This window comes from Heliconius melpomene, chromosome 19 (genome assembly GCF_056956725.1).
Source record: "Heliconius melpomene rosina isolate 202511_hmr_F chromosome 19, ASM5695672v1, whole genome shotgun sequence".
Taxonomy (NCBI): Eukaryota; Metazoa; Arthropoda; class Insecta; order Lepidoptera; family Nymphalidae; genus Heliconius; species Heliconius melpomene.
The window spans coordinates 4,550,010-4,565,818 of NC_140407.1; the positions used below are offsets into that span (position 1 = coordinate 4,550,010).

The following is a 15,809-nucleotide window of genomic DNA, read 5'->3' on the forward strand; positions in this document are numbered from 1 at the left end:
TCTTTTTTAGTCATCAAATTTGGCTTTGAAGTATTTTTAAATCGGAACGGAGAGTCCCTTAAGCGATAGAAAGTAACGAATTGCATTATTTTCTCTAAATTCTATGAGTTAAGAGTAATACACATATTTATTTCCCTTTTCCTTTCCACCTTGTAACAAAATAAATAAAACATGTTTGAGTATTTTCTAGGATTCCATTCCCAAAGGATAAAACGGAACTATTACTAAGACTTCGTTATTCGTCCATCTGTCACTAGAGATATTTATTTAAAGGCATACCTACCTTAAAACATTCACATTATATTTACTTAAAAAAAAGTAAACAAACATAAACATTTGTTTGGGGGGCTCCCATACAACAGACATTATTTTTTTGCCATTTTTATAGATAATGGTACGGATATCATTTAAAGTATAATACACAAAAAATATATAGTCATCTTTAAATATTTTAAAAAACAAGAACGAAAACGCATGCTAAAACTAGTTAACTTAAAGTAAACGATTTACAGCGTGCTAGCTGATAGTTTCAAATTGGATAACGATGTTATGAATGATGCTGACCGCTGAGGTTCTAAGAAACAAGCCCTATTTATGGCACCTTCGACCGACGACGAACGTAAATTGACCTACATATATTAATCGGAGTTTTCTTATGTTATATTAACAAATGTGTTTGTTTACTTGTTTATAAGAAATTTGTTTTGGGATAATAAGTTTACTAACACTAGGTTCCCTCTTTTTGCCCTGATCTTCAACTTCAACTGACAGTGGGAGCGAGAGAAAAAACATAGCATCAAGACACTTTTTCCTTCTCTTTCTACCCTAATGCGAGACATCGGGTGTTCATTAGCAAACTCAAAGCCGCGCTTTATTTACCCAAACATGGAAATTAAGATAATTCATTCCCCAGATCGGAATCGAACCTTCAACCTTCACGTTGACAATCACAGACAGTTTCACTTTAATGCGAGGACCTAATTTATAATAGCTATAAATATTTTCTTATTCCGAGTAGACGAAGAGCGATGCTATGAAAGCGCTTGCAATGTCAGTTTCTTCAGATGTAATCTTGCAACTCAATTTGTAAACATCTTTAGACGATTGTGCTGAAATTTCATTTAGTTTACATGTTTAGTTAGGATGACAATATATGGTAGTTGTGACAGGTTATTCTAAATCCAATATGGTGGATCATCCAAGATGGCGGACGAAGCTTTTTCGATGCATTCCTACAGTTTGGGTGTCAAATGATAGGGCTTGCTGAGAATGATTCAAAAATAAAGTGATCTCTATATCCAATATGGCAGACTTCTAAAAATGGCGGTCTAAGAAGGTAATAGGCCGTTGTGGCGCAGCGGCACGAGGGTGTGACTGTAACGCGACGGTAGTTGGTTCGATCCCCATATTTCCTCTTTATTACTAGAGCGAGAAAATGAAAATAATTTATGCATAGGTGGGAATCGAGCAGACGTTAAAAGACAATATGTAGATAATTAATGTCTCAGACCTGAGAAAAACCGGAGTAAAAAATTAACAATGTTCACAGTATAGGTACCTATAACGAAGTTACTCTTAGTGGGGATTTCATAAAAAACCTTATAAAACACTTCAGTGGCACTTCAAAGGCCTATAAGTTCCATTCGATATCTTTTACCAAATCCAATTGAATATAGGTTCTCGGTTTCCGCTTCTTGTCTTTTGAAACTCTTCAATCGATGATGATTCGATTCGGGATTTACTTGCTATTGTATATTTATACATAGATTTTTATACTTAGATTTTTACATAGATTTTTATACTAACAACTTAATTAACTTAGTTAATAGGCCGTGGTAGCGTAGCGGCACAAAGTTAGAAAAAAATCCTTACAAACTAAGATAATACTAAGCCTCATTTAAATAATAATAAAGTAAATAAGTAAATTTGTATAACTCACACGTTTATCTCAGCCCATACTAGGCAAAGTCTATGGTAATCATTAAACTATAGACGTACATATATTATGTATTTAAATAGATAATCATTCGTGTTACAGCAGTATATTGCCTAATTATAAACGCAACGATTGTAGGTTCGATTCCCACTCGAGAGAATTAATTATTTCTATTTTTCGCTTTGGTAACAAGACAAAACGCGGCGTTCTGTCCCGCCACTTAACACGTAATATCTCCAAAATTAAACAGAAATTGGGGAATGGAGGGTCTAAGCATTAGGTTCCTTCTGTCTCCTCTGATATATGCGGGATACAGGGTAAATAAAAAAAATAATAGAAAAAAAACATCTTGTTATTATGTCACCGCTAAATTTTATATGAACATGTTAATTAGTGAAACAAAACTAGTCCTTCATTTCATATTGTGACGCGCGATTCAATTTAAAAGATGATTGTACTTGTGTTATTTAGGTCAAATGCGTCTATAGCGTTATTTTATAGCTCTGTAAAACATAGAGTCGGTTTAGTTAGAGAGTGGTGAATAAAAGAGAGAATAGAGTTGTCGTTTCTATAATAAAATAACTGATAATAGTTGTAAGTTGCTATAAAACACTAGTCGTCACCCAAAATGTTGTTTGCGTGGATTTTAAAACGTTAATGGTTTATGTTTTTGTTAGGAATTTCGTTTTAGTATCGTGTAAATATGAACTTGAAAAAACACAGTTGAGTAAATCACAGACAGACTTCAATTTTTATTTATATGGACAGATTATACATTTTTTTTGGATTAGGTATAAAAAAACTTATACCTGATAATATATTTTTTTCCTATGTGAAATTCAAAATTATAATCTGAATACTTAAATTTTCTTTAGTTTATTAAGAATTTTTTTTAAAACTTTAGAAGTAACTATAGTATTATTGTTGTTATATAACAAATCGTTTCTACTAACGTACCCTCTTACATAGCCTTAGATCATTACACATGCTCATTGCATTGACAATGAACTAGAAAATCTAATGTATGAAAATCAACGTTGTCAATTTAGTTGTTCTGAAGATGCCGTAGCGAGATAACCTGGATTCTATTTTAAGAGAAAAATCTTAGTATTACTTAGAAAAAGTTTAATAGATATGGTTGTATAAGACGTACATACATACATTGTATCAAAATGTTTGTAAAATTCGTTATATTTTTCATTGTTACACATTTATTGGTGACTTCATCGAGAGATGTGAACGAATCTGAAAGAGCTTCTCGTGCAGCTTTCATACAAAAGTTGTTGAATAAGCAAAAACATTTGGAAGGAAGAATTAAATTACTTGGAGGTTCTAATACATTTGAAGGTAAGCTACTAACAGTAATAAAATATCTTTTTATTATTAGGTTATGGGTACCGTACTTTACATACCACCCAACGAGTAAATTAGAGACCCAATAGCGGCTTCACCCGCTTAAACTTATTGTTATATTTGTCTATCCAACCACTTTATATATTGAAAAAAACTTTTTAAAAATATATTTTTTTAGCCTCACATTGTACACACACATCAGAGTGGGCAGGGGGAACTTAGTGTTAAAACACTCCGTTCACCATTTTATGAGGATCGAACCCAAAATCAGTCACGGAGAGTCACAAACTCTCCGCCGCGACTGACCTTAAAAATAAAAAAATGATGCTACAAAAACTATTTAATAAAAGCAAAATATTTTTCTCTTTAATATATTTTAACTTCAATATTTAGGTAACGTCTATATATACCACGCTGGGAGATGGGGAACAGTCTGCGACGACTCATGGGATGATGCGGCTGCACGAGTAGTATGCAGAATCTTTAATAGAACTGGTGTTGCTACTCATGGAGCACAATTTGGAGAGGCTTTAGGTAAATTTTTTATCATTTTTAAAGTGTTTTTCCAAAATTAGGAAAGAAAACAAGATGAAAAATTTTTGAGGTAAATCTTTTTTGAGATTAGTACCAGCATACGAGGGTAAGCGAGTTAGGTTGTGATTTCATTTTTAAGCGGTAACTAAAGCGTGGCGTTGAGTCCTGCCACTCAACACGCAAGGCTTCCAAAATACCGAAGTGTCTTAATGGGAACGGTGTGTCTTAACACTAGGTTCCCAGGTTCCAAACATGCTATCATGTATATAATTAACTTCATTGTATGAGTTTACATGGCTGTCTTTGCCCTCGAGCAAAGACTACTTATGAGTTTTATCTGGCGAGTTATAATTTTATCAGTGATATGAAAATTCCGAATTCATTGCTTACAGAAAGATATTGGATGGATGATGTAGTATGCGAAGGAGATGAGAAGTCAATATCTCAATGTATCTTCACCGGGTGGGGATCATCTGATTGTGATGTCAATGAAGTCGCTGGAGTCATATGTAATGAAAACACTGAAGGTGCTGCACTAGTTACTAATAATTCAAAAGCACATCTACATGAAGCATTGGATATAAGAAGTGCAAGTCTTAGACTAGTTGGTGGAAGAACTAGTAATGAAGGGAGGATTGAAGTAAGTTTCATTAATTATAAACATATTATTTTATTCTAGCTTTACGTTGTATTGTGCACATAGCAGGGTAGGCAGAGGGTAACTGGGAACCAAAAGACACTCCGTTCCCATTAAAACATTTTCATCCTGTTGCTTCGTGATCTAAGCGAATTGAACTCGCTTCTACCCCTGCATCAAGACGACTTCTAATATTAATAACCATAATATAAATAACTAGCATCAGCATCGAGAGGAAAATAAACTCTAGTCTACAAAAAATATTAAAACAAAGTTGAAACATAATTTTAAATTAAATTTATTAATAAGCGTAAGATCTTGGTAAGCTTCAACTTTCAACTGTAATCTTTAAAGTCATGAACTTTATTACAAAGGTAATATGTAAATGCAGTCTATTTTTAGCTTTCTTCTGTCTGTTTTCGTTTTTGTTTTCGTTGAATTAATACTTTTTTGGTATTTAAATAATATTTATTTAAGTGGATAATGCGTTATAATAAAAGATTTTTTCAATGTCTTAAAATGTACCGGCGTTGAGTTACTTGGTTACTAATAAAGGATTCCATTTTTTTTATATTAAAATGACTATTATGTGTAATAAGCTTTTATTAACTTCATCAATCTTATTTATCGATGAATATAAGAAAGTTCTATAACTGAAATTTGGCCATCTTGTCCATGATAAACCTGTCTAAATCTGATGACAATATAATATGGACACTTTCCGAGAGGCGTGGGTTCAAATCCTCCTACGTAAAAAAATTTATACCTTTTCTGCTAAAAAGTTATTTTCTTTCCTAAGTGTGGATTAAATATGAAAATACAACATGCTTATAGCATGAATCTGATATAATCCTTATCAAGACGACGAAGATTCATGGTAAATCATGGATGGATCAAATCATAACAACTTTCTTATAAAAAGTATAATATATATTGTTTTTGTGACCAAAGAGAAAAAAATAAAACAATTAGTTATTTTTAAATACGTGCAGAATATATGAACATAAATTACATCCCCCTTAAATATAATATGAACAATTTTAGTTGGGAAGCTCTAGATTAAGTTCTCGTAACTGGTTCCCTAACAAGTAAAGTAAGCTGTATTGTGAAACTTGGCCGGAAGTTTCATTGGAAATAAGTTATTGCGATTCAGGCGTAAGACCATAGTATTATTAGTTTATGATTTTAAATAATATATTATGCACATAAATTTTTTATATAATATATTTCAATTCGAGTTAACAGTTCCTAAAATTGACGCGATCAACGAAACAAACTTTTTCTTATATTATAAAGATATTGGTACTTACGCTGTATAATTATAGTTAATTATTATATTTAATTATTATACTGGTAGATATGATAATTACTCGTAGAGTATAGGTTACACTCCGTTGTAGACTATTTATACACGTAATTATACACTACAATTTATACATGTAATTAATTATGCACGTTATTATACACTTATTCGTCAGTCCAAATCACACGATAAAAACAGTGGTTAGTGATTTATTATTCACATATAAGTGTCTCACGTATGCAAGCAGAAGGAACCTAGTGTTAGAGTACTCCGTTTCCCACGCACCACCTAAGCTTACAGACATTGCGAGTTGAGTGGCGAAACTCAACGCCGCGCTATGTCTCGTTACCAGAGCGACGAAATGAAAATAATTAATTCCTAGTGGGATTAACCGCTTACAGTCGGGTGCTATGCCCCATACTGGCATTAATTTTTTTATTAAAATTAAATTATCCTTTAATTTTTATCATAATGTCTACTTTTAGCTTTCAATTTTTGAAGCAATGTATGCAATTTTTTAATTTTTTTAATTTTTTAGATTTACCATAACAGTGTATGGGGCAGCATTTGTCCAGATGGTTGGACTTTATATGAAGCATCTGTTATTTGTCGTCATTTAGCCCTGGGTTATGCTGAACAAGCGCTTCAAACAAATTATTTTGGCACATCACCAATTATTATTAGTGGATTTGAATGTGAAGGCAACGAGACAAACATTTTTGCTTGCAAATATCAAGATTTTGGTCACGTATCGTGTCCTGGAAAATTTGGTAAGTTTCTTCGTTAAAAAATAAGTAGGGAAGTATAAGAGGGGCAGGGAATATTATAGGACCAAGATGCTGGTCAGCTATATGCGGGATAGAGCGTGAACTCCAAAAATACAAAAAAAAAAACATTATTGAAGTATAATTTTATTTCATTCATTTTTGCCATTATTAATTCACCCAGTTCAGCACCCAGTTCTCAATGTATTATATATTAACTAGCGACCCCCTTGCGGCTTCGCCCGCTTTTACTACTGGATTATTCATATAATGTATGTTTGCAAAGCACTTAAGATAATGTGAAAATTAATTAAACTCTAATGCAACCCGCATTTTCGTAGTTCCAATAAGGATTTTCCAACTGTTTTACTCGGCAAGGATTTTTTAGTAGGTATCGTAATTTTAAATCTGTGCTACTAATCTTTTCAAGTACTTATTAAAATATATTTAAATGACTATTTTTAGATGGTTAAATGGCTATTTTTAAACGGAATAAATTATAAACAAAAGCCTTCCTACTAATAACTACTAAAAATATGAAACCAAATATATCGCGCTGAAATAATACATTCAACTCCAATTATCCAATACGTGCAAACGCATCTAAATCTTCGTTGCTATGCCTCTATAGCGGGCGGGTTTTTTTTTTCGAGCTTGTGGTTAATGCTGAAGAGGGTATTCTGCCCCTGATGAAAAGCAAGCACTACGTGGCTGCCTGTGAGGAAAATTAAATAGAATGCATTGGCCGGGAATCGAACCCGGGCCGCCCGCGTGGCAGGCGAGCATTCTACCACGGAACCACCGATGACTGCTCATGACGCGCTTGTATAAGCAAAACGTCGCGGGGCGCGTTTCGCAGCAAGTATGTTTTGATATTGTAACAACTACTAAAGTATTTATTAAAATGAAAAAACAGTAAAAGACAGTTTTGATCTACATTAAATGGCCAACGTAACTAATATACTTATTTATATGCTGAGAGTAAGGGATAAGTAAAACTTAAGTCGGCACAGCTGATGAGTCAACGGCGTGATGTGTCAACAATTAAATGCGTTTTTCTCTAAAACTCTTCGCAATTTCGAAATAGTGTAAAAAGCAAATTTTATCTTCGTTTAACGTAGAAAATTAATAAAGTATTTTAAAGGATAAGGATTAATACCATTATGGATAAATATCCCTCACAATAAAAAATATATTGAAATTACTATTTTTAGACAGAAATATGATCACTACACGTTATCCTTAAAAGATAAAAATATGCTCTCGCGGACTTTTTTGTAGATCTTATTAAGAGGAACAACACTCCAGTACATTTTTTTCATGTAGTACTTACCATTAAAGCAGCGCATGCGCGAAAGTGTCTCAACGGGTAGGACTTTAGACACATTTATCGTATTTATGTTAATTTACATAAGAATATACAAATAATAAACTATATATAAACCTTCCCTGAAAAATACTCGACCTAATGGTGAAAACCGCATAAAAATCCGTTGGGTGGTTTAGAAGAAGAAGAGTTAGAAAGTTCAGACAGACACGAAAAGCGACTTTGTTTTATAAGATATAGGAGGATGAATAAAAATCTAGAATGAATATGTAATAGTTTGTTTGATTGACGGCAAATCTCAGGAAATGCTGATTCGCAATGATAAATTCGTTTTGTGTTGAATGTTCCATTAATTGACTAACTTTGTTTTTTTTATTTGACCGAAGCCGGATCTAAACGTTATTGAGGGTGGATGTTTGTTTGATATTCACGCAAAAACTACTGAACAGATTTAGATTTATTTAAAACACAGTAACAAAGCTTATATATCAGAACAGCACATAGGCTACAATTTATGCAATAATTGTGTATAATTTGGCTATAGTATAACATTAAGATTAAGCGGGCGAAGCCGAATTTTGGGTCGCCAGTATTACTTATTTAGATTGAATTATTAATATATTTTTAGTGACCGTTTTCACCACCAACCGTTCCAAACTTGTAATACATCATTGTACCTGCTGTATCTGCTAGTTAAAATGCAAATCACATCACCGGCAGACCATAAACGGTTTAATATTGACCGCATAAATTTAGCGACGATCAGCTCGCAACGATTGCTTTAATTTACACATAGATTACTTGTGCAACTTTGTACAATGCTTCATGAATAAGAGACTGACGAGTAGACGGTTGTATGGGAATACAAAAATATTAGATTCTAATCAAATAAGTTTGATATACCTACATACCTTCACGCTGTATCCCTGGCAACGTAGCCAGAGAGAAGGGAGCGCCAAATGTTATGGTCTCTGCATATCTCTTCGTCTCGTCCACTGTCATCAACCTCCTCATATATTCCCCCCGGGAGGTTCTCATGCCTTTTACGTGACCATCCACTATCATCGACACTGTAATTTCGAAGGTCAACCGAGGTCTTCCCTGCCCCTTTTACTATTCGATTTTCTTCTATAAATATTTTCTTATAATACCTTCATCACTCTTTTGCTCGACGTGCCCAAACCAACAAAGTACGTTAATTGTGTTTGAAATTATATTCTTTTAATTATAAAAAAAAGACAAGAAATTAAGCGGAAATTAGAAATTATTAGAAATTCAGAACGAAGTGTTTTAACACTAGAGTCTCTTTGCCTATCCAGCTAAAAAATAATAATTCGCTTGATCAAAACTCACTCCGTTCATAATTTTAAATATTGATAAAGAGCAAATACTTAGTAAACTTTTAAATCTACAGGTCACGTAGCAGCCGTAGTGTGCACTCGTCTTATGGCAGATCTTTTACTTGACACGAATGTTATACAGAAAACAGCTCATTTACAAGATGCACCGATGTACCAACTGCAGTGTGCAATGGAGGAGAATTGCCTTAGTAAATCAGCCTATGAGGTATTCCTTGATTTTTAATAGTAAAAGTGGTTTTAAGGCCGCCACTTTATTCCGAACATTGGATGGAAAGTGTTGACGGAAATGTTTTAGCAGTAAGTCCCCTCCCATATACGGTATAAAACATGAAGCTAACAAAAATAAAAAATAATCATGAATGAGTGATAAGGCACTTAGATCTTTACTCTCTCTGTGAACTGTATTTACTTGAGTAAAAAAATAAAAAAAAATTAAAGAAGCTAGAGCTAAATAAAAAGAAATACATTTTATAAAAAAACATGTTTACCTTTTTAGCAACAACTACAAACAAGCAACGTTGCATTTAAAGAGCAATCTTTGAAACTTTCACAACTTTGTGAGAATAGGTGAACTTTTGTTAAGGTAGCTTTTTATTTATCTTGCCATCACAAAACTACCCGCTATGATTGCCTTAAATATATTTTTTCTTTGACAAAACCGGCAGAGGGACCCTGGGAACCTAGTGTTAAGACATTCCGTTCTTTTTAAGACTCCTATGTTCCACACTTTCCACTGAATTCTTGAGACATTGCGTGTTGAGTGGCGGGCGTTATCATAGCAAAAAAAATGAAAATATTAAATATTTCGTTTCCCCGAACCCACAAGTACCGTTACAGTCGCTCGCACAGCAGTCGTGGCCGCACTCTATGGAACAACTATCAACACCTTTATTCTTTCGTTTACCCATCACATTTACATTTTCATATAGAATTTCAGCAATCTATATATATAAAATCGAAAGGTCACTCACTCATCACGAAATCTCAGAAACTACATGCGCTAGGAATCTGAAATTTTCCATAGGAGTTATTTATAGGACGTAGGTGCTCGCTAAGACGGGAATTTGCAATATTCGACTTCTAAGGGGTTGTTTTTGGGGTCGAAAGTTTGTACGAAACTTCGTTACTACAAATGCTAGGAGTCACAAATTTTGCATAGACGTCACTAGGACGTAGTCATGGAGACAGAAATTAATAATAACATAGTTCACGCGGGTGAAACCGCGAGCGGGCCGCTAGTATTTCATATAATGATCCTGAAAGTATTGCGTGTATATTTAAGCATATTTCATTCCTCTATATCACGCTTTCAGTAAACGCTGTGAGTCGTAATAAATCGTCTCTACCCAAAGTAAATAGGCAATATACGAGTAAAACCCCATTTGATTGATTATTTGTGAACCCTTTACTCACAGCTTGGCTCATCTTACAATATTTGAGGTTTCTTCGAGAATATAAATGATGTTTTACGTTTTTTTATTGTCGACTTCAATCTGTTTTAGATTTTTTATTTTGAGTGGTCATTTTTTGGTCTGGAGTCAGGTATTTTTTTGTTATATTTTTGTTTACATATTATTATCCCACGTTTAACAAGGAGACAGGGGGAACCCATTTAAAAAATTCACCATGCTGTTCTTACATTCAATTTTCGAGACTTAGTGCATTGTGTATTGAAGGACGTATCTTAACGCCGCTATTTATCTTAAAAATTGATCGCACAATCATGCCAGTCAGTCACTGCTCCACAATAGCCTCTAATAGATGAATTACTAATTATCCTTTAGCAAATATGAACTTATTTTATATGAATATGAATCATAAAAAATATATTACATATATAAATTTTCAAATCCTAAAGTAAGCTTGTAAGTTATACAATACAATGAGTTTGTTTCGCAACGTTCGGATAAATGAAATATTTTAGGAGAATCTGGATTAAAACGATCTCGCCTATATGAATAGCCGTCCAAACTCCGATATAAGGCTAACTGTACAATATGTGGTTATTTATAATTCATAAAATAAATAAAATATAATAGGCATATGAAAAATGTACGGTTTATATAATACGCTTAAAATTTTTAACCCTATAAATAATAATTATATCTTTAAAGAAATTTCTTAACTTAACTTTGAACGTGACGGTCGTGTGATAGAAACCTATTCCTAAAATGATGAAACTTGAGGAAATCTTAAAATTTGAGATGAAATATAGTTTTTTTTTTCGGTTAAAGATATTTATTTTCCATAAAAAAAAAAAAAAGTATAGTAAAAACATATGACTATTAACGCGATGGTAATGAATGCGATTCCTGTTTCGGAAAATGGAGTTTTCAATATTTTAGTTTCCTCGCTCTGTAACGAGGTAAAGCACTGGGTTGAATTTATCCACTTAATACTGCCTCCAGAATTCGACGGAAAGTGGAGGACGGAAGTGTCTTAATGGGAACGGAGTGTCTTAACAATAGATTCTCATGTTCCGTTTGCCTGCATGCCTTATATGTGTGGAATACAGCATGAAGTTAAAAAAAATGTATTAGGTATGGTATGAAACGGCCTTTACGCCCTGTTTTATTTATTGGCTGTCGGCTTGCGGGGACATTGGCTTTTTAGAAATATTGCCTTCATCGATACCCTAATGTTGTGATTTTTGTATGCTTTCACAAGTTTTTGTCAATAATATAATTATATTATGTACATTACTTTTAAGGGAAAAACTTGTAGAGAAGTAGTGTTTGGATAATGTTGAGAAATATAACGAACTATTATTACGTGGATAGAATTTTTTCTGTTTAAAAAAATACAATCAATTTCTTAGGTACAATATAAACATATAACCATTAGTATTCTTTAAATGTTATTCTACTACTAAACTGTTTTTGATACATATTTATTTATTTAACTCGGGATTCCTTGGCTTAACCCTAGTGAAAGTCATGTACATTACTGTCATTTACATAGCATTTAATAGAATTGTTAAACAGCATGTTATTAGTATGAAATATGTGGAAAATTGCGGCAAATATTAAATAATTAAGTTCTTTGGTTTTCCGAATTATAAAATAAACCAAATGTAAAATAAATTTATAGCATATTATTTATTAATAATTGAAATATATTTTAAGCTCGATACTTCAACCACTTTGTTGTTTGTGATGTAATTGATCACAGACCAATTATCAAATTATATGCTATAATATTAATTGGTTTTAAATAATTTTACTCATTTATATTTATATTTCATGCATCATTTATAAAAAGAAGAATATGGAGAGACAATGAAGTGTTATAACACTCAAACCCTGGCCTTACGCCAAGTAAGATTGACTTATCGTTGTTTGGTCGATTAAAAAGTCATTTTTTTAGAATATAGTTAGAAACAGAAAAATTTATGATGTTCAAGTGTTTTTTATTATTTCAATTAATATTGTAAAAGTAATAAATATGGCCAGTAAAATCGCTTGCAGGTATTTCAATGATTTCTAGTAAGTGGGCGCAAAACAATACACTATGGATTTTCGAGTATCAAATATTGTAAAACGAGTGTCGAGATCCCCCGAATGAAAATTGAACCCACCACCATCGCTCTCCACAACAATATGATGGTTCCATCATATATTTTAAAATATACGTAGTATTCAATTCTTCTTTCAGATACAAAGAACTAACGTTAACTGGCAATTCGAAACTCGTCGTCTACTCAGGTTTACAGCTTCTTCGCTTAATATAGGCAATGCTGAATTTCGACCGTACCTGCCCAAGCATTTATGGCAGTGGCATTTGTGTCATATGTGAGTTTTATTTATTATAAAGTGTTTATAGCTGGTTAAATTATGAATATTTTTACTATTTGTACTTTATTTTTAATTATTATTATGTAGGATCCACCGTAAAGAAATAAATAGTTTTCTTTAAATATTACCTTTAAAATATATATACATAAATACAGGCACTACCACAGTATGGAAGTTTTCGCAACATTCGATGTCCTAGATGAATCTGGCAGACGTATCGCGGAAGGGCATAAAGCGTCGTTTTGTCTAGAAGATAATACTTGTTTACCTGGAGTCGAGAAAACGTATTCGTGCAAGAACTATGGAGATCAAGGTACGTTCTATATTAATTATATCTATAAAGGCATCGGTTGTGGATTCAATTCCCACTCGAGGTATGGACTTTTCTCATTTCTTCGCTGATAGTAGACTAATGTAATATGCATTTCGAACTCACAACCGTCGATGCAGTAATCTCGTTTACACTTAATTTCCTTTCTTATTTGCTTCTTTTCCTTAATTATGGTGAAAATTATTTGCAGGAGTTTCAGTAAACTGCTCCGATGTTTACCAATACAATATTGACTGTCAGTGGGTCGATGTGACAGATGTTCCACCTGGAGATTATACTTTTAAAGTAAGTTTAGAATTAAGGCAGAGGGAATCTAGTGTTAAGACACTCTGTTCGTCGCTTTGCGCCTAATTGTCGAGACATTGTGTGTTAAGAGGCGTAGCTCAAGGCCATGTTTTGTCTAAAAGGAAGGGGAAACTAAAGTAATTTAAATAAAATAATTTCCTCCAATGGGAATAGAACTCGTGTGCATCCCCACGTGTCCAAAGCAAGATATATAAGTAATAGATAGATAGTATATATAAGTAATAATAAAGTAATCTTTTTCAACTCCGTAATAAAACAGTGCAAATTCTTTTCTAGAATCTTCATATTTTTAATAATCTTTTGGAAATCCCTTTGAGTGCTATTCAAAAATAAATTATATTTTGTTTTTTTTTTATTATTTTTAAGCCTCACTTTTTCCTCTTAAAAGTGAATTACTGAAAAATTACTTAATTAATTTCTTAACGAATAGATTATAATAAATTTTATTTTCAACCGTCCTTTGAATTCACAATTAAGCTGTATATTCAAAACAAGATATTTTCCCTTTTATTTTTATAATAATGTGTAACATATTCGATTTTATAAAAATAAATAGAATTTAGAGACAAATCACTATGTCCATATCTTTTTATTTATTTAGTCTATTTTAATAAATATCTATAAGTAGTATAAAATAAAGTCACCCTCCGCCTCTGTCTGTGCAATTGAAGCAGAGAGCGTAGAGTAGAGACACTTTGATCCTGTTAAAACATTTCTGTCCGTCTAATGTATTTTGATGATATATTTTCAGGTAGCCATAAACCCTCATGCTAGAGTGGCGGAACAGAGTTACCACAATAACGCTGCATCGTGTTTTCTCCGCCTTACGGAGAGCTACGCATTTGTATACGGCTGTAGTTTGCAAAGACCTTGAATCGTATATATATGTAAGTATAATATAAATAAAAGAATATCACACGGTTTTTATTTTATTTTTTAATTATTAATTTGAGATAGCTTACTAAAAAATATATTAGATTTTTAAAATTATGTAAATAAATATAAAATAAAAGACATTTACTATAAAAGTAATTATATTAATTTTTTATAAATCTTATTCTAGAACATGACTATTATATATAATTTTGAGCAAACCTCGTTAAGAACATCCTTATAGTATAATACAAAATTGTATAATTATTCAAATTAGTAACACATTCAGAATTTACAATGTTAAATAGTGATGTTTGGAGAAATTTTCAAAACTTTACGAAAATAAGGTTGAAACGTTTCTATACAAATAGTATTCACGCTACATACTTTATTCCTATTTAGCGGATTATGTATCTTATTTCAAGGCACTCTGTTCTCCATCAACGCTACGTTTTATTTTCTCAGTATGTTGTTTGTTGCATGTTATTTAACATTGTACAATAAATAAGTACTTTTCAACAAGAGCCAGTAGAAAATTATTTATATTTAAATCTAAAGTAAAATGTTAATCTATCATTTCATAATTAATATTTTTATTAGTTTACTTAAGTAATCTAAAAACTTAGACCGAAATGTGGAACATTATAAAATATAATAAAAAAAAAATTACCCCATACATTATGATTAAATATCACATTGTGAACCTAAACCTTTAAATATAACATCACATATTTGGGTAGCTCAAATTACTTGTACATATTAATACCTCGTGAATCAACTAATCCTAAATAATATTTAAAGTAAGATAGTGACGCATCACTCTGTTCTTTACTTCTTTAAGTACAAAAAAATTGGTTGTGAACTTAAGTGTCTCCGATGACCAGTTTATAAGACCATATTATAAGGACTGTAAAATTTTATCTGGCATCAGCTTTTATATATAATATGTTAAAAGAAACATATTATATCCTTATTGTTCGTTATTAAAAAAAACTTAATAAACTCTAAAACACACATACACACAAACAAATTAAATACACAAAAATATACCTTATTTTACACAAAGTAAAAAAATCAACCTTTCTTAAACTTAATAAGTAAGATGCTAACAGTTAGGTACACGATGATCCACAATGCTGTTGATATGAAGCCTGAGTAGACGGTGGGAACGGTGATGGTCCAGCCTCTCTGCAGCATCGAGCGAAGGGACTCAGTTGACTTCGTGAGAGGTAGTACGTAGCTTATCCATTGTAGTACTTTATGCATACCTGTTGAAAAATTATTTTTATG

The 15,809-nt window shown here is 32.2% G+C and overlaps 2 protein-coding genes across 2 annotated transcripts in view; one reads left to right on the forward strand and one right to left on the reverse strand.

Moving 5' to 3' along the window:
* Positions 1 to 2,973: 2,973 nt before the first annotated feature.
* On the forward strand, positions 2,974 to 14,566 carry Loxl2 (Lysyl oxidase-like 2). The gene is made up of 9 exons (XM_085202517.1): positions 2,974 to 3,283; positions 3,683 to 3,823; positions 4,216 to 4,463; positions 6,302 to 6,533; positions 9,269 to 9,420; positions 12,870 to 13,006; positions 13,165 to 13,322; positions 13,531 to 13,625; positions 14,398 to 14,566. Exons 1-9 carry the CDS (start codon positions 3,109 to 3,111, stop codon positions 14,518 to 14,520), a joined length of 1,461 nt encoding a protein of 486 aa, XP_085058643.1. The 5' UTR covers positions 2,974 to 3,108; the 3' UTR covers positions 14,521 to 14,566.
* A 101-nt stretch (positions 14,567 to 14,667) lies between these two features.
* The window catches only part of osy (ABC transporter oskyddad), a 47,076-nt gene continuing 45,934 nt past the window's right edge, over positions 14,668 to 15,809 (reverse strand). Inside the window, exon 16 of the mRNA XM_085202516.1 lies at positions 14,668 to 15,787. Within this exon, the coding sequence (XP_085058642.1) occupies positions 15,594 to 15,787 (194 nt within the window). The 3' untranslated portion in view covers positions 14,668 to 15,593. The remainder of the gene's footprint in view (positions 15,788 to 15,809) is intronic.

Excerpts from the sequence above, each read along its gene's own strand:
- Loxl2 (XM_085202517.1), top strand. The coding sequence starts at position 3,109 with ATGTTTGTAAAATTCGTTATATTTTTCATTGTTACACATTTATTGGTG. Across the intron at positions 9,421-12,869 it reads TTAGTAAATCAGCCTATGAG|ATACAAAGAACTAACGTTAA; the intron begins GTATTCCTTGAT and ends TTCTTCTTTCAG. Across the intron at positions 13,626-14,397 it reads CTGGAGATTATACTTTTAAA|GTAGCCATAAACCCTCATGC; the intron begins GTAAGTTTAGAA and ends ATATATTTTCAG.